Source organism: Equus quagga, chromosome 2, assembly GCF_021613505.1.
Source record: "Equus quagga isolate Etosha38 chromosome 2, UCLA_HA_Equagga_1.0, whole genome shotgun sequence".
NCBI classification, from domain to species: domain Eukaryota; kingdom Metazoa; phylum Chordata; class Mammalia; order Perissodactyla; family Equidae; genus Equus; species Equus quagga.
The window spans coordinates 57,395,038-57,414,997 of NC_060268.1; the positions used below are offsets into that span (position 1 = coordinate 57,395,038).

The window sequence follows — 19,960 nt, forward strand, 5'->3', positions numbered from 1 at the left end:
CAATGTGAAAGTATTAAGCCCTCAGAGAGTGCTGCCATTCAAATGGCCTATCACACACATTGTCTCAACTTTCTTATTGTAAATATTCATGATAAAAGAAATTGGATTTCTTGACTCAGAAACGTGAAGTCTTTTTTGAGATTTTTTTTTCTGATTTTTCTCATCAAATCCCCCCAGTACGTAGTTGTGTATTTTAGTTGTGGGTCCTTCTAGTTGTGGCACGTGGGATGCCACCTCAGCGTGGCCTGATGAGCGGCACTATGTCCGCGCCCAGGATCCGAACCAGTGAAACCCTGGGCCTCCGTAGCGGAGTGCGAAAACTTAACTACTCAGCCATGGGGCTGGCCCCATTTTGAGATTTATTAAAAAGCATAAGTTACTTGGTCCAGTGTTCTTGAAAGCCAAATTTTTTATTTTATTTTATTTTTTTTTTGGTGAGGAAGATTCACCTGAGCTAACATCTGTGCTGATCTTCCCCTACTTTGTGTGTGGGGTACCTCCACAGCATGGCTGATGAGTGGAGTAGGTCCACACCCTGGATCCAAACCTGTGAACCCCGGGCCGCTGAAGTGGAGCATGTGAAACTTTAACCACTCGGCCATGGGGGTGACCCCAAAACTTCATTTCTTTTTGTTCTCCCTCCTTATCCCTGTCTTAAGTACCTATTTATTTATTTTATTGAGGTACAATTCACATCACATAAATTAACAGTTTTAAAGTGAACACTTCAGTGGCATTTAGTACATCTACAACCACCACCACTCTAAAGCATTCACATCACCCCAAAATAACCCCCATACCTATTAAGCAATTACTCCCTGTTCCTTCTTTCCCATCAACCTTAGGGAAACTTTTCTAAAATTTGAAACTGGGAAATTAAAAAGTTAATAAAACTTTGAGATAACTGAGATATTATAAGACTAGCCTTAGAATACACTGTTTTAAATTCAGTAACGTGAAGAAATACATTCAGTATACTGATAGTGGAAAAATTAGATCACAAAATTGTATGCACATTGTAGTGTGTGTATATTTACAGCTTTAAGGGGAAAAAGGAACATTTGGTAGGAAACACACCAAAGTAACAGTGATTTTGCTGTAGATTTTCTTTTTTTCATTTAGAGGAAGAAAAAGTCTTCTGTAATTAAAGAAAAAAATAGCTCTAGGTAGTTAAAAGCTTGGGCCTAAACTTACTGTGGTAATATAATTATTTATTTCAGGATAATATTAAACTTCAACATATTTTTTTCCAGATTGAGTTACAATGTTTCTTCATATTTACTAAGAGAAAAAGAAAGATTTGCTGGAGGACGAAATTATAATATTTGTAGTTTTTCATTCTTCCAATTTATACTTCAAACCATGAATACCTGTCAAGTAACTGTGTTCTAATTTATTATTATTTTTTTAAGATTGGCCCTGAGCCAACATCTGTTGCTGGTCATCTTTTTTTTTCTCCCTAAAGCTCCAGTCCATAGTTGTACATCCTAGTTGTAGGTCATTCTAGTTCCTCTGTGTGGGACGCTGCCACAGCATGGCTTGATGAGCTGTGTGTCGGTCCCCACCCAGGATCCAAACCGGCAAACCCTGGGCTGCCAAAGCGGAGTACTTGAATTTAACCACTTGGCCATGGGGCCTGCCCTGTATTTCTTTTTAAAAATATACTTCAAAGGACTTTCTTTTCAAGCTATAAAAACATCACATTCTTGTTGCCATAAATCAGATAGCACAGGAGTGTACAAATGAAAAGCCAGAGATCTCCCCTCACAATAGTCTTTCTCACGTACCTGCCTAAAATAATTGTTAGCAGTTTGGCAGGTATTCTCAACCTTTTTGTCCTGTGGCTTACATGCGCATATAACAGGATTGGACCCGATTGAGTCAAAAACTCAAATGCCTTCAGGATGGCCTGGCAGTTAATGTAAATGTGTGAATGTGGTAAGGAAAGGTAGGGCCCTTGGCTAACTAGAAGGGGATTTCACCACTCAAAGCTCTCGTATTCAAAACTAGTTAGAACCCTGTGCTGGCCAGACAGGCCCAGTCCCTTGGGCAGTATCTCGCAGTGCTCTCCTTTTCTTCTTGGCCCTCCTCTCTCCTTCCATACAAATACAGAATGAAATATGTCAGAGATTCCTTAATGAGGGAACCAGCAGGATGGTAAAGCTGATTCCAAGAGCATTTGAGGAATTGAGTGTATATAGACATTGAGGCAAGAACATTGAAATAAATTGCTAGACTAGATACAAAATTGGTTAATGTCCTACAGGGTAGTAAAATCATAACCTTTGGAGTTTGCTGGACAGAAATTCTCTCTACCAAATGAAAATCCACAAGTTTACCTGTAACTTCATAGAATTTGGGTCCTAATCAACAGTAAGCAGCAGGTCAAACAATGATACTCTAATTAAGTATCTTTGGGAGGATCTATTAAACAATGTTTCATTATACACTGAAAGGGCTTACGGTTCTTGATTCATCTTATTTCCACCTTTGGTTAATTTTCTTTTTTCTTTTTTTTTTTAGGTACCGAAATTCGGTATCTATTATTATTTTTGTTTTGCTTGGAAAGATTTTCCCTAAGCTAACATCTGTTGCCAATCTTTCTCTCTCTCTCTCTCTTTTTTTTTTTTTTGAGGAAGATTAGCCCTGAGCTAACTACTGCCAATCCTCCTCTTTTTGCTGAGGAAGACTGGCCCTGAGCTAACATCCATGCCCATCTTCCTCTACTTTATATGTGGGATGCCTACCACAGCAGGGCTTGCCACGCGGTGGCATGTCTGCATCCCGGATCCGAACTGGCGAACCCCGGGCCGCCGAAGCAGAACATGTGCACTTAACCGCTGCGCCACCAGGCCTGCCCCTCTTTTTTTTTTATCTGCCCAAAGCCCCAGTACATAGTTGTATATTCTAGTTGTAACTTCTTCTAGTTCTTCTGTGTGAGCTGCCACCACAGCATGACTACTGACAGATGGGTGGTGTGGTTCCACACCTGGGAACCGAACCCTGGGCCACCAAAGCAAAGCATGCCGAACTTTAACTACTAGGCCATCAGGGCTGGCTTGGTTCATTTTTCTTGATAGTGAGAAAGACTGTTGTGATAGGCCAAATCTTGGAAGAGCTTGGTATCCTAAACTAAGAAATTTAACTTTCCTTCAACAGATGTTTCTTGGGGTTCCAGGTGGCGGCTGTGTTGTAGTCCTGAGTGTGTGGCTGTGCTGTGCTGCCCCTCCCTGGCCCCGAGGATGCTGACTGGTGTTTCTCAAGGGGATGTATTAGGGAGTCACCAGGGAAGTGGTTTTTCTCAAAATAGACATGTTCTTTGTCCTTCTGTCTGCACCTCAATGTAGATATCGCTGTCTGAGTAAAACAGGTGTTTTCAAAAAGCTTTCCAGGTGATTTTTATGTCCCTTCCCTTTTGAAAATCATTGTTACGCTTAGTGGGCTTTTTTTCAGATTGAGTAAACAGCAAGCAAAATTGTAACCAATGTTTTAAAAGTTTCCATACCTCTTCTTGCCTGCCCCACCCCTCTAATACTTAAAATAATTAATGTCCTGATTACAACCCCAGCAAGAATTATATGCAATTGTCATATTTAGAATTATATTTAATGCGACCGAGACATTAATTTAGGAAAAACTGGGCATAGTCTTCCTAATTGTATTCTTAGGTTATGCCTCTCACTAATTAACTGAAAGAGGTGTCATTTATAGTAGTATATGATCTGCATGGCAAAGACACGTAATTAAAAAACTAGACTTTGGGGCCAGCCCCGGTTACCTAGTGGTTAAGTTCAGTGCACTCTGCTTTGGTGGCCCAGGTTCAGTTCCTGGGGATGGACCTACACTGCTCTGTTAGTGGTCATGCTGTGCTGGCAACCCACATACTAAAAAATAAAGGAGGATTGGCACAGATATTAGCTCAGGGTGAATCTTCCTCAGCAAAAAGAAGACTTTAAAAAATGTTTTTAATAAGAAAACAGGCTGTCATTTACTTGTTAGAGACTGTGGTGAAAGGGAATAAGTGATAAAGGAGAAAAGTGTATACGTGTTTAACTTGTGGTTAAACTATTTGAGTTGAGTCGACAGTTAAAATGAGCAGCTGTTGTGGACATGCATTTAAATTCTGTTCAGTGTAACGTTATTGGGCAGCCATTTTGTGTATATGCCCTCACAAAGCCGGGATTTGTGATTTCAGTACACCTAAGCAGCCATGGAATTTACAACTGAACCACAGGATATGCTATTGCAGATTAGAGGAGAAACTGGGAAATAACATGATACAATTGGTATATTGTGTATTTTTCTTTTTATTAGTGTGCCGGTCCAACAAAAGTCCCTGGGTCTGTTTGACTTGTTCGAGTGTCCACTGTGGAAGGTAGGTGACATGCTTATTACCTCACTACCCTAAGTGCTTCTCTCAGTTTGCCTTTAAGCTTTATGTCAGAGTCTTATTGATTTGGATTTATTTAGCACCATTGCTTAATCATAGTGTGTACTTCTCTGTGGGGCTTCCTCTCCCCGTAGAATCCCTTTGTTTAGTGATAGAACTGAGGAAAATCTAGGGGGAAAAACCTTTTATATTGATACTCAGAAGAATTAATTTGATGATCAAGAGAATCTACTGGTAATATTTGAAAAGATGAAATAAGGGAACTTTGAAATCTGGAAATAAAAGTTTACCTTACGGTTGTTTTTTAAACCTTTCATCAGGTAAATTTAAGCCTGCGCAGAAGTAGAGAGTATAACTGAGATCCATATGTCCATTACCCAGCTTCCACAGTTATCAACACATGGCCAGTCTTCTTTCACCTATTTCCTACCCCATCCCCACCTTTTCTGACTTTTGAATCAAATCTCAGATATCACGTCATTCTTCTGAAAACAAAACAAAATGCTAAAATATTTACAGATAAAAGAATTCCCTTGAAAATGTCCTTACTGTGGAGTTCATTATTAATTGCTAAGATGTACCAAATGTTTCGATGTTCTGTGTACACGTTTTTGCTTTCCAGGGATTTAACTCCGCTCCCCCTCACCCCCCACCAAGCCAGAGCATTTCCTCGCCTTCTTAGCTTCAAAATGATGTTACTTAAATATTTTAGTAACTCTTTTCTTCTAACACAAAATCAAATAAATATCATCCTTTGTCTTCTTTTAGCCTGGTAGTAGCACATTTATTTCTATTGCTCTTTTAGCTTAGAAAACTCACTTCGAATTTACTTCAGAAGTTAATAGCTTAGCAGCAAGGAGGTGGGAAATCATTCTAAGTCACACAGACCAAAATCTGTATTGATTTATTTGGACCGTTTCCCCACTGTTATTTTTAAACCTGCATTGCATGAGGCGAGCGTCTGTTAACTTTTGATTTTTCACATTTTGAGTCCTGGAATTGAGTATGTTTTCCATGTACACTTAAGAGTACCTTTGGAAAATGTTAACTGCATATCTTAATTGTGGCTGTTGTGGTTTTGAAATCTCTAGGATTTGGGGAACCTGAAAATACTTTGTACAGATAACATTTTTTTAAAAAAGAAGAAAAGTAGAAGCACTTAAATTCTGCACTTGAAGAGACAGATTCCTCTCCTAGATTTTGAGAGGTGAGAATTATAATGCAATGAAATCTATATAGTTCTGTTCTCCAGTTGTCTCATAGTGCTCTACAGCCTAAATCCTGAAGGTCGTATGCCAATGAAAAGACCTCACAAACTCTCAAAAAGTGGAGAGATGAGTGTTCTTAATAGCAAGCAACAAACAATTCTCTAAGTAGGTTTTGGAAAAATAAGTTGAAATTTTCTAGACTCTGCAGGTAGTCTGTTTCCACATGCAAGCAATCTTAAATTTAGAAATTTGACATCATTTCAGAGAAATGTGATTAAGTAGATTAAACAGATAATGAGAGTAGCCTGCATTTGGATCTTCATTTTACACAGTGGATTGGTTAATTTTCTTTTATCATGTAATCCTTTGGGTGTTGATTGCCATGGATTCTGATTTTTCAGTAATTTTAGACCCCTTGTCTGCAGGGAAGTCTTAAATGGAATCTTCTTTCAACCTGGAAACATAGTTTATCAGTAGCATGTTTGAGTTATATCTTCTGTTGGTCTTCAGGACACCATCCCATTTAAATTATTTTTCAGATTTTTGCAATTGTTGTTAGAAATCTGACCTATATATTGACACTTTTTAGACTAAATTGTCTAGTTAAAATCTAACTAGATGAGGGAGATATTTATTTTTATGTTAGCCAGTTTATACATAACTGTTAACTTCTGACTTCTGTATTTGAGTATTAGTCAAAACATTGCTAATCTTAGTGTCCGCAGTAATGCGTTTCTTACTTCATCACCGACACTGACAGTAACCATTTAAATGTCTAGTACCTTTGGAGACTACAGTGTGGTGGCTAAATGAACTGTATGTACTATGTACAAATGATCAGTTTTCAAAGACTTGAAAGTGGTGATGCCTTTATTATTATTATTCAGTACTGCTTTTTCTTTGATTCTGAAGGTACTCTATAAATATTACTGTTGTTTTTCATGGCGCAGCATAAATATATATAAGCATAGGAAATTGAGCTGATTAGATATTGGACCTATATGATGCCGTGGATTTGACCTTCTTAGTTAAATATAGCATGTTTCTTGACCTATGCAATGTGTTACATGGAAGTATGTGCTTACGATGACCACTTTCTAAGCAATTATGTTATTTGGATTCTGAATAAATGGTAGTTAAGTGTATAAAGGAAAATGTGAATGAAACAATTGCCGACATTCATTCATTCATTCGTGCATTCAGAGCCACGGATTATTTAATCACCGAACAACCCACGAGATAGAAGTAGTATTATCTCCATGTTACAGATGAGGGTACAGAAGCACAGAGAGGTTAAGCAACTCCCCCAAGCCCACGTGGCCAGCATGTGAGAAAGCCTACTTTTGAACACAGGCAGCCTAGTTTTTGAGTTTATACTCTTAATCATTATTTTATTGTAAAAATCACTTTTATGGACAGAGGACCCGTGTACACACACGTGTTGGTTATATTTACTTCAATGGAAAAATGGGAAAAGAACACGATTATATTCTGCACTGGGGTTAGTAGTGCCTCTAATCCTTTCCTGGGGTATTGAGGCTGGGCTTGAAGTTGCTCCTCCCTACTCACACCACTGTCTTCTTTTCCCCAAGGTAAGTGTTGCTCCTGTACCGTTAAGGCACCTCATGACCAAAATGTCACCTTAACTCTCTGAGCGTGTTTATTTTGGTACGATTTAACCAGCATTTGTCGTGACTGTTCTGAGTTTTCAATTAGGCCTTGCCTTCTACAAATTGGCTGCTTTCTAGGAAGTGGGAATTTTTTCGTTTTATTAGGGTCTTCATAGGTGGTCAGTTAGAACATTGTACAGTATTTAGGTGAAGGTGTAGATGAATTTAGGTGCACGCCATCTGCATATGAACCAATTTCAATTTCATTTTGCTTTCTGCAGTGCAGTCATTTATTAAATCTCAGTTGGAAAGGGTTACAAAATTTTTATGAGTATAGTCAACCTTTGATTATCTTTGTCCATGCAGAAAAATAACAGTTTATATAAGCTTAAGATGATTTGTGTTTTGTTTGGATTTTTTCTAAACAAATGTATTTCCATATGAGTGGAACTGATTATTCAGGCATTGAAATAAAAGATCTGAAGCCATATTGATGAGAAAGAGATGGAAGATTATCCTGTTTCCATATTATCCAGAGTATTCCATACTCTCATGTTTTATATTAAGCAGCAACCCAAGCAGAGTCCATGGCCCTGTGGGAGGTGGTTGAGTAATTTAGTTTACAAAGCTTGTCTTCGATAGTAGCCTGAGTTGGCAGTTAGCAGTCTGAGAAAAACTTAAAAAAAGGAAAAAGCTATATAGCAAAAGCATCAGCAAAGGAGCTGATAAGTGATAATATCAATGGTATTGAAACTGATTTGTATAGATAATGCCTTTCCTTGCCTGGCCCTACTCTTGTGTGTAATTAAAAGTTGACTATCGTATATTTGATCGCAAAAAAGGAGCATATTTTAAGTACTCAACTTAAAAATCACTAAGTGATTAAGTGCTCTTACGGGATTGAATGCTCTTATAAGGAAGCATTCTTTCTCATTCTGACTTGATTACCATCTAATTTTATCATCCTCTCCTACTACTTTAACTTCTAAAGCAATATTTAGTTTAAAATAAATTTTCATTTGCTTTTTATAAGGTATGTGAATGGCCATGCAAAAAAACATTATGAAGATGCACAAACACCCTTAACCAACCATAAGAAATCAGAAAAGCAAGATAAAGCTCAGCACACAGTGTGTATGGATTGCAGTAGCTACAGTACATACTGGTAAGTATTAATGTTTTCTGGAAATGATAGTCCTTACTATGTGTGTGCAAGTGTTTTCTCATTTTCCTCCCTCTTTCTCCTCCTCCCCAGTCTCTAAGCCGGTTGCTACTGCCTTTACCTCCTTTTAGTCCTGTTAGCATTCACAGGGGACTGGAGCCATCAGAGTGCCTGTCCTTATTCATTCAGATTTTGCTTGGCGTTGTTCCTTTCAGTGCTAGGCCTCCTCTTCTTTCCTTCCCCCTGTGCCTTGTCCATCCCAGTAAGCTTCAGGGAAATGAAATGTCTATTTCTTTGTTGCTGTTCCTTATAATTCCTTTTTGTCTTGTGTTGTTTTTAATAGAAGAATAATATCATAAAAACCTATGTTAAAGGAACAAAACAAAACCATGTTCCTATTGTGTCCAGTTAACATTTTGTTATATAATCTTAAAAATTTAACTTCTTTGTTTAAAAAATTATTTTGATGGTCTCCCCTCTTCCAGCACAGTTCCACTTTTCTCTTCTACTCCTATGTAGATAAATGTCAAAAATTTCATGTGTAGCCTTTCAGGCTATTTTTTTAAAGTATCACATCCTTTAAAAGGAGATTGGAGGCCCTGTTCTCCTTCTGTAAAACAATATATACATGTCTGTTTCATATACATGACAATAAAGTAAGTATCTATTTTTGTGACTACTTAGAACTAGGTTATTTAGGCTACAAATGATGTTTAACAATCCGTACCTCTTTAGTATGCTCAAAAAGTTCGTGTATTTTGTAGTTTTAACTTCTGTGTGAAGCAAATTTCTTTCCTTGACTAGTAAATTATGATGAATATTCTTTACTTGTTTTTAATCAGTTTACTCTCAATTCAAAAAGTTTATGACACTGAAGGAAAAAAAGGAAAAAACCAAGCCATTTAAAGGATCCCTTTGGAGATATTTTTTTCCATTCAGCCCTTGAATGTCACGTGAAGGCAGGGTGGGGATTTAAAGTCCAAATGTCACTTCTGATTCACACTTTCTACTGAAGTTGTATCCTAATCCTTTCTTCATTGTCCTTAGTTGATAATTGTATTATAGAAAAGTGTCCATCAAAAAGAAGAAAAAAAGATCAGTGGCTTCCCAACTCTTTTAAATTTCTACAGGTTTAACATTATTAAATTGTGGCTGTTGAATACAACATCTTAAAGTTTAGTCATTCAGGTCACTACTATTTCGTTGATTCTTTGTGTGGAAGATGTCCAGACCTGGAAGAGAGAGAAGCTAGAGGTAGATGATGATTTCAATAAAAATGAAAATCCTCCCAAGATTTTCACACGATGGCTAGTGCTCAAAGTATTGTTATTTGCTCTTGTAAAACACGCCTGCCTATGAAAGTTAACCGTTAACCAAGCTGTTAAAGTATTCTCATTAGTTTTTCCCCTTTTCCTTCAGGAAACTTATATACTAGAATGGCATAGCTATCTAATTGACAGAACCATGTGTTTCTGTAAGGTTGTAAGTATTTCTTGTTGCCAGAAGTTAAGATCATTCGTGAGGTCTCTATCTCACAATCATTGTTGTAGGTCATGTCAACCTATACATACTAGATGCTGAAAACATTTATTCTCCTTGATTTTCAGTTAGCAATGTGCGTGAAATGCTTGATGGGGAAGTTTGAAAATACAATTAACTCTCTATGTGCAGTGGGTTTTCTCGTTATTGATAATATTATGAGGAAATGGTAACTCTTTGAGGAAATTTTAAGAATGGAGTGGAATAATATTCATAGAGCTCTTTAAAAATGTAGATTATATACTTTAATGTCTTTATATATTGCATTTTGGAGGAATACCTTTATTAACTAGAATTGGAATTTAATTCGTTTTTTATTGGTATAGTGTGCTGAAGTACATGCCGTTTCATGGCTGAATTTGAATTAAATGGCAGATATTCAACCTTGGGGAATATACACCATGGCAGAGACTTCTTGGCCAGTTGCCAGTCTTTGTGTGAAGTTATACAGAACTGCAAATGTGTGGACAGCCAGAGCTTCTGAAATGCAGGAAGGGAGCTGCAGCTGGTCACATTACCGTCTCATTTGTGGGTTTTAGAACAAAATGCCAGGCAGTCACCCTGCAGCATTACACTGAGGGCCTAAAAGGAATCTGAATGTTAATTTAAACCACAGCTTCATCAGTTTACTACGTTGTAAACTGATGAAGCTGTGGTTTAAATTAACATTTTCCCCACACCTTGCTATGATTAGGAGACAAACAGAAAACGATTTCTTCTTTCTGTATGGGTGTATGTGTTCGTGTGTGTGTAGTTTCCAGTGCACTTTAGTAGTTTCACTTTAGTTTGTAAATTTTCTTTGTACATAAATTTCTTGTGGTTAGACCAAATGGTTTGCTTCAGAAGTAGAATGTTTGTGTGTTCTGTTTAATCTATTTGCTTATTAATTATTATGCTTGTCGTCAAAATATTTTGACTTTAGCTAATGTTAAAGCTCCTTTTTGGGGCTGGCCCCGTGGCCGAGTAGTTAAGTTCCCGTGCTCCGCTTCGGCGGCCTGGGATTTCACCCCTTGGGATCCTGGGCGCGGACATGGCACCGCTCACCAGGCCGTGCTGAGGCGGCGTCCCGCATAGCAAAACCAGAGGACCTACAGCTACAGTATACAGCTTGTACTGGGGGCTTTGGGGAGAAGAAGGAGGGAAAAAAAAGATTGGCAACAGATGTTAGCTCAGGTGCCAATCTTTAAAATAAAAAACAAAGTTCCTTTTCCATGTGCTCTGTGCTCTGAAGTTAAAGCATGCTCTGGGGCTTACGGTTTTTCTATCCTTATTTTCCCCTTTCCAAGAGTCCCTGCCCTGTCCTAGCTTTGCATATCCTTTATGAAGGTCTCACTGAACTGTTCCCACTCCTGCCACCCAGCTCAAATTGTAGCTGGATGTAATCTCGCCTAAACTCACAGTTCTTGGGAAACTAGTAATTTCCTGCTGCACGTTAGTTATTTGTAAATGTCCTTGGGGACTGCAGGAACCATGTGTCAGATCCTCGGGTCTTTCTTGGTACTCAGCATCTGGTGCAGAGTAGGCACTATATGTTTGAGAGATTGAATTTTGCTAACTATCTTCTGAAAATGGGGAAGGTTACACCAAATCTATAACATTGTGTCCTCTGATCATCTTGGAGGACTGAAGAGCCACAGAATGTTTTTCCTGAGGAAGACCTAAATCATGGCATATGTGAGCTATTTCATTTACCTTCCAAGAGGGACACCCTTGCAGAGCAGCTCACTTCCCTTCTGATATAAACAAGGCGTCTCCAAGAAGCACATAATAAACAAACAGAACAGCATAAAATGGGTCACTCTTTCAAAAGAGGGAAAGCAACACCAAAAGGAATAATTTTGATTTGGCACAAATCCACTCCTTTAGGAGATAAGTCACATTAACTGAGCTAGAGGTAAGTGAAAATTTCAATAAAAATGAAAATCTTCCCAAGATTTTCAAACGAGGACTAGTGTTCAGTTTATTGTTTAAGTAATATTTCCTTTCCTCCCACACCAACTTCCCACCCCGCAATCAATACAAATGGAATCATATGTGGTGTACATTATTATATTGGAAAAAAAAAGATTAAAATTGATCGAAAAGAAATGTGGGACAGAAACAAAGATTAAAATTAGAAACTGTCATTTGATTTCTTATGTAGATAGACATTTGGAATTAATAATTTTAAAATGCTGAAAAAATAACTTGACATCTGACATAGTTTTGTCAACTTTGATGCTTATCAGCAATAGCTGAATTTCTAAGAATATGAAAGTATGAAAGGAATATTAAAACTAAATTACTAGAATTTTTCCTTCCTGGTAGAGCAATGTTTTAAAGCACCCCTTCAAACAAAGTAATATTATGACATGTGAATCAATTGATTTGTCTAGAAAAAAGACTTGTATTTCAGATTTTAAACACCTGTAACAAATAGCAGTTTTAATATTAAAACGAATAAAAATAAAGTTCTTATCTGTTAACTTAAATTGATACTGAATCGTTTCAAAGGCAGTTGTGATTAAAAATTAAAAAGGGGTTGGGGCTGGCCCCGTGGCCAAGTGGTTAAGTTTGCGCACTCCGCTGCAGGCTGCCCAGTGTTTCGTTGGTTCGAATCCTGGGCGCGGACATGGCACTGCTCATCAAACCACGCTGAGGCAGCATCACCACGCTGAGGCAGCATCCCACATGCCACAACTAGAAGGACCCACAACGAAGAATATACAACTATGTACCGGGGGGCTTTGGGGAGAAAAAGGAAAAAAATAAAATCTTTAAAAAAAAATTAAAGAGGAGAAAATCTTTTGTTGGCTATCATTATATACTATTTGGACACAAATTTTCAGTGTTGTAAAGATTAGAGAATAGGGAGAGTTTTGTTTATTTAAAAAGAGAAACTTTTTATTATGTGTGGTCTGAAAACATGCTCTTCCTTAATAAACTGGTCCTTGTCTGCTTTTAACAAAGGATGTAGGTTTCCTCTGCAGGTATTATTCTAATTTTCCAAAATTGGTTTATTTGATGGGAACACATCAAATTTTAAGAAAAGAGAATTTAGAAATAAGCTTACTTTCTGACAGAGTTCTTTTGGATTTTAACTTTTCTTGGTTTGGAATAGACGAAATCACTAGAATATCACTTGTTGGTTTTGTTCCCCTGTATCTATCTTTTATAATAAAACCAGAGATCAGATTTGCCTCTAGATATCAAAATATTATGCAAGGGAATAAAAAGGAATTTAAAACTTATTGACTGATCTGCCATTGTTCCCTTCTTGAAGGGTACTTTTTGCATAAAAGTTTTTATTTGGGGTTTTTTTGATATTAGTATTATAAATGACTTACTGCATAAAAATCATTCTGTAGCTAGTAGATTAAAGGAGTTGTTTCTTTACTGTTGTATTAAAAATTAGATTCATTTGTATGATGATTGCTTCTTGATTCAGGTGGGTGAAAAATGGTTTGATCTGGGCATATTTTCTTAGTTCTTCAAGAATATGACGTGGAACCTTGTGATTTGGGTAACTTGGATAGCGCTAACAATAGGAATGGGGAAAAAAACTTAGAATTTTAAAGCTGAGAGAGAGAGAGATTTTTCTCTGCTTTGGGTGTGATATCTGTGCCATAAAATATGGTAGCAGTTGAGCAATTAAAAGTAGCTAGTGGGACTGAGGAATTGAATGCTTTATTTTAACTAATATAAGTTTAAACCACTACATGTGGCTGGTACCTGTTATATTGGATAGTGCAGCCTCAAACTATTAAAATTTACCATGAGTATATTAATGTTATGAAACTTTCAAAACCTTTGGACAAAAATCTGATAGAAACTCCAAAAAGAAAATGTCAGTATCACTAATTAAAATAGTTGCAAATAGTTATAACTTAAAGCAAATCTACCTCAGTAAGATGTATCAAAAAGAAAATTATATAATTACTGAGTTAATTTCACCTGAAGTCTGCCAACATATTCATTATTAAAGGAAACCTCAGTTTATTGTACCAGTAGAAGCAAAAGTACATTTATAAATAGCTGTTTCTGATTTTGAAAAAACCACTAACAACAGTGAAATAAAAGAGAACTATTAAAATATCATGTTTTCCCCCAAAGAAAGCAAACAAGTAATTGACAAAATACTAAAGCCATTAAAATCAGAAATGACAGAAATACCTTCTATCATCATTTACATGATTGTCACTATTATTAAACATTGTTTTGGCAGTTTTAGCTATTGAAATAAGACAGTAAATAAATAAGATAATTAGTATAAATATTGGAAAAGAAGAAAAAATTCTTTTTTTTTTAAAGTTTTTTCATTTTTTCCTTTTTCTCCCCAAAGCCCCCCAGTACATAGTTGCATATTTTTAGTTGTGGGTCCTTCTAGTTGTGGCATGTGGGATGCCACCTCAGCATGGCTTGATGAGCGGTGCCATGTCTGCGTCCAGGATCCGAACCGGCAAAACCCTGGGCCACCGAAGCGGAACATGAGAACCTAACCACTCAGGCATGGGGACGGCCCCAGAAAAAATTATTTCTCTTTTCAAATTTTGTAATCGAATCTCCATATAATTCAGGGGGGCTTTCGTAGAAAACAACAACTAGAATTAATAAGAAATTTTGAGGGGCCGGCCCCGTGGCCGAGTGGTTAAGTTTGCGCGCTCTGCTTAGGTGGCCCAGGGTTTCGTCAGTTCGGATCCTGGGTGTGGACATGGTGTCGCTCATCGGGCCATGTTGGGACGGTGTCCCATATGCCACAACTGGAAGGACCCACAACTGAAATATACAACTATGTACTGGGGGAATTTGGGGAGAAAAGCAAAAGAAAAAAAAAAGGAATTTTGAAATGGTGATATGTGATAAATATAACAAAACTAATAGCTTTCTCTTCATTAACAGTCATCAGTTAAAAAAAAAATGGAAATGACCAGGGGGCAGGCCCTGTGGCCGAGTGGTAAGTTCGTGAGCTCCACTTCTGCAGCCCAGGGTTTTGCTGGTTCAAATCCTGGGTGCAGACATGGTCAGTGCTCATCAAGCCATGCTGAGGCAGTGTTCCACATGCCACAACTAGAAGGACCCACAATTAAAAATACACAACTATGTACTAGGGGGCTTTGGGGAAAAAAAGGAAAAATAAAATCTTTAAAAAAAAAAATGGAAATGACCAAACACAAAAACAAACATTCAACATAATAACAAAAGCCATAAACTATATTTAGGAATAAATGTATTAAAGAAAGATGCAAAGCAAAAATTTAAATTTTTTATGAAGAAAACTTGGTATTATAAGCAATCTCTTTTTTTAAAAAATTATTATTATTTTTTCACAGGAGATGAGTTTTTTTTTTTTTTTCTGGGAAAGATTCCCCCTGAGTTAACATCTGTTGCCAATCTTGCTCTCTATTTTTTTCTCCCCAAAACCCCAGTATGTAGTTGTATATCCTAGTTAAGTCCTTCTGGTTCTTCTGTGTGAGTGGCTGCTACAGCATGGCTCCTGACAGGCAAGGGGTGTGGTTCTGCACCTGGAAACTGAACCTGGGCTGCAAAGTGGAGCATGCTGAACTTTAACCACTAAGCCATCAGGGCTGGCTCTATAAGCAGTCTCTTTTCCTCCCAAATTTTTACATTCAAAACTTTTACTTGAGACAGAGTCTAATTTACATGGTGGTCCTCAAACATAATGTGAATAATGTAAAAAAAAAAAAAAATCAGAATAGCAGATATGTTGCTTTTATTTCAATGAATAAGTATGCGTTGAGAACCCGTTATGTGCTGGGGACCTAGTTTTTAGTGCAGTGGTCTCCAAAATAATGTACTTGAGGGTATGGGAAGAAAATATCAGAACTTTTATTAAAACTTTTTATTTGAAAAAAAGCTTTGGCAAATATTTAATAGACCTGCTTCCAGTGGTCTATAGATGAGATGGTCATGGGACAGCAACCACACAGAGTGTTCTGAATCAGAGCTTCACATGGGGTGTCCTCACTCCTGTTCACTTTTAGCATTTTGAAGTATGTTGCTTTTTGTCTGCCGAGTTATATGGATTTAGTTTTATGAAATCAACCCTCATCAAATGGACACACATTTTAAAAGATTTTTACAAAAAAAAAAACCCTGCAAAAATAATAATAACGCAAATATTGGTGAACAAGAAAACGGCAAGCTGACTGTCTTACTCTCAGCTCATCAAACACATTACAAGATAAAAATATTGGCTGTCTAATATTGGCTATCTAACAAAAGCACAGACTAATCAGAGCTGATAAGTTGAACAAAAAGTTTAAAAGACTACATGAAGTATGAGTTTATATCTATTATCATTAATGTCAAACCTCGTCCTTTGTGTATATTGTACTTTGAAATATTCATTAAATAATAGTATGAAGGTATCATGAATAGCAAGACATCTTAAAATAGTTTATTTCATCTCTAGCTTATTCTTCTAAAGATTTTCTTTTTTATACTACACATATTAATTTAGATTTACTTGCGTATATAATTTATTAACACAAAGGTAGAAATATTTTGGGGGTGGTGGATGCTCAGTTATGTGGTCTACTTTTTAATTTGATTAAGAGCCTGATGAAAATAATTTGAAGATTTCTTCTTTTTTAAAATTTTTATTTTTTTCTGAAGATTTCTTAGTAGACTAGCGTTTTGACTTTTAGAATTAGAGGGGGCATGTAATGCAAGGTAAAAATAGGAAGAAAATAAGTGTTTCTAAAGTTAGAATTTTTTTTTTTGGTGAGTTAGATTGGCCCTAAGCTAACGTCTGTGCCCATCTTCCTCTACTTTATTTGTGGGACGCCTGCCACAGCATGGCTTCATAAGTGGTAGGTAAGTCCACACCCGGGATCCGAACTGGTGAACCCCGGGCCGCCGAAGTGGAGTGCGTGAACTTAATCACGCAGCCACTGGGCCAGCCCAAAGACTAATCTTTTACATAGCCATGGTGATAGTGTAGTTTGTCTCAAGATGTTAGAAGTAAAGAAAGATACCAATCTCCCTCCCACTTTGCCTTTTTATATCCTATTTCTTTAACATCTCCTATATGGTGCCTAATATGATTTATAAGTGTTATTTTTTCATCTTTAGTGTTCAATTTACTTAAATTTTCTTGAACAGTTCTTTTTATTAAATACAGAAGTGAACTTTTTCTTTATCTGACATGTTGTAGTCTATTAGAAGTAGAGGTCATCTTTACTTGAAAAATCACCTAAAATCACTAAATAAGAACTTTAGTATAAATTTAATAGCCTAAAAATTGGTCCTATAGTACAGGTAGTTCCTGACTTTTGTTAGACACATGAGATCCTGTGTGTCTGAAGAGGTGCTAGACTCTGGACCTCCTCGCCTAGTGAAGCACTAATCAGGTTATCTGGACCCTGCCCAGCTTTCTCCTCTCTGTTTCTCAGTGCCAGCAGGATAGAAGCAAGAAAAGGAGGAGTAGAACTTTTTATAATATTATGTCAACTACATTTTGAGAATTCGATGTATTTTCACCTAATGACATTTAACCGTATTTTATAACATTTATTTCAAAATGGCACATGCATTCGAAGTTTCAGAAGACCAATCTACAAGCTTTTGAAACACAACCTACAAGTTATGGACTACTTTTTTGTCCTTCTTATTCTGGTGTAATCTTCTTGAAGGGAAAACTAAGAAGAGAGGCTAAATTTTTTTCAGTTGTTAGAGGTAAGCATAATTCTGACCGAATAGCTTCAACACAATTGTAAACCAAGAAGAGGTTTTTAGAACTTGTTTACTTTAAAGTCTTCTGTTTGTCTTGGGACTTCTTAATACCGGTATTAGTGGGATAGTTTCCAGTTTGAGCAGTGTCTCAGCTAAAGACTAAGGCAACCAGATGACATTTAAATTCTCATTTGTTTCTTACTTTTGCTACTTACTTTCTTTTGACCTCTGTACCAGGAAGGAAGAAGAGATAAAAACAGGGGTATGGGGAGGGGCCAGCCCTTTGGCTGAGTGGTTAAGTTTGCACGCTCCACTTCAGCGGCCCAGGGTTTCACCAGTTCGCATCCTGAGCGCGAACATGGCACCGCTCATCAAGCCATGCTGAGGCGCCGTCCTACACAGCACAACTAGAAGGATCTGCAACTAGAATATACAACTATGTACCGGGGGCTTGGGGAGAAGAAGAAGAAAAAAAAAGATTGGCAACAGATGTTAGCTCAGGTGCCAATCTTTAAAAACGAAACAAAACAAAACGGGAATGGGGGCAGTTAGCGAAGTGTGTGCTGTAAGGCAGCTCTTAAGGCAGCTGTTGGTTACAAAGACGAAGGAAACTGACATTTATTGATCCTCTACCACATGCCAGGGACTCAAGGAAGTTTGGACCTGTGGAAGGAGGTGCTTTCCTTTCATCATCATCATCAAATAACACTCATATAGTGTGGTAAATTCAGACAGTACAACAGTAATAATCTTAGAAATAAGTATCCTTCTGAACGACTGTAAGAGAACCTAATATTGGCTCAAGAAATAGGAACAGTTGTGAAAACAAAAAAGACTTTTTAAAGCCAGTGAAAACAAATCCAGCCAAAATAAAATTGATTTCTTATAGTTCAATAAAGTTGTATTTATTACCTCTTTATAATATTGGGTAGTATTATAGAATGTTAGAAGAGGTAGGGTCTTAGATACTCTTTAGACCAGCAGTGCTATCCAACAGAAATAATACAAGTCACGTAGGTAATTTAAAGTTTTCTGGTAGCCACATTAAAAAAGCAAAAACAAAAAGGTGAATTAATTTTAATTGTGTATTTTATTTAACCTAATTATCCAAATATTATGCCAACATGTAATCAAATTAATAAAATTATCGTTTCATTCTTTTTTTCATATGAAACCTTCTAAATCCAGCGTGTATTTTACACTTAGAGTGCATCTCCATTCAGTTGCTAAATTTTCATCAGAAATGCTTGATCTCTATTTAGATTAAAAAAAAATTGCACTTAAAAAAGTAGATTCTGCAGGGCTGGCCTGGTGGTGTAGTGGTTAAGTTTGAGTGCTCTGGTTTGGTGGCCTGGATTCACAGGTTTGGATTCCAGGCATGGACTTACACACTGCTCATGAAGCCATGCTGTGTCAGTATCCCACATATGAACTGGAGGAAGATTGGCACAGATGTTAGCTCAGCGACAGTTTTTCTCAAGTGAAAAAAACGGCGATTGGCAACAGATGTTAGCTCAGGGCCAATCTTCCTCACCAAAAAACACAAAGAAAGAAAGTAGATTCCAAACACTATTAAAAGTTTTCCAATAAATGATTGAAGTAAAAAAACACCCCATTTTCTTTAATATTTGCATCTGTATTGACAAAACTGACATCTTTTTAGAACAGTTGATTTGACCCTGAAGCAAAAGCATATCAGTTTCAAAACTACCTGTAAGTTGAGTAAATCCACTAACTCTTGTAACACCTCTGTATTATCAACATCCAGTTCAAAGGGGCACTACATACTAAACTGAAAATTGACTCTAAATTATCTATACCAACACAGTGTTCTCCAATTTTTCTCATAGATTTTGCAGCCAATTTACGTAATGCTATTACAATTAAAATCTCCTGATATTTATTCATTAAATATGTGTAAAATCATTATTCATTTGTATTATGAAAGGTTTAAATTTTATCATAAATTCTCATACCTGTCTAGCCAGGCCACGGATAAGCTTTTTCTCTCCTTGGATCTTTACATTTAGCTCTCTCAAATGTGCCTTGTGATAAGGTGAAAAAATGTAAATCACACTGTGATGTTTTCTCTTTGACTGTTGAATATTGGCAAATGTTGCTTTTGTTTCAAGAAAATCTTGAATTAGAGTTTACAGTAAATCTTTGTAAAACTCTTCCGTGACTCAAGCAATGAACGTTGGCAAAGAACATGCGGTCATTAAATTCAGTATCTTCTATTTCTTATAACAGTTTCATAAACTGGTGATGATTTATAGCATTTGCACATATATACTGAACAATTTTAATAACTGCAACCATAATACAGACTACTTCAGAGCACAGACATTTTCAATATGTTATCACATAGAGGAACAAA

General features: G+C 36.9%; 1 protein-coding gene across 2 annotated transcripts in view; it reads left to right on the forward strand.

Moving 5' to 3' along the window:
• USP3 (ubiquitin specific peptidase 3) overlaps positions 1-19,960 on the forward strand; it is a 91,542-nt gene that overhangs the window by 22,122 nt on the left and 49,460 nt on the right. Inside the window, exons 2-4 of one of the 2 annotated variants that reach the window (XM_046651321.1) lie at positions 4,315-4,375; positions 5,482-5,597; positions 8,242-8,373. In XM_046651321.1, the coding sequence (XP_046507277.1) occupies positions 8,345-8,373 (29 nt within the window). In that variant the 5' untranslated portion in view covers positions 4,315-4,375; positions 5,482-5,597; positions 8,242-8,344. The remainder of the gene's footprint in view (positions 1-4,314; positions 4,376-5,481; positions 5,598-8,241; positions 8,374-19,960) is intronic. The other variant, XM_046651314.1, reaches the window with a different exon arrangement.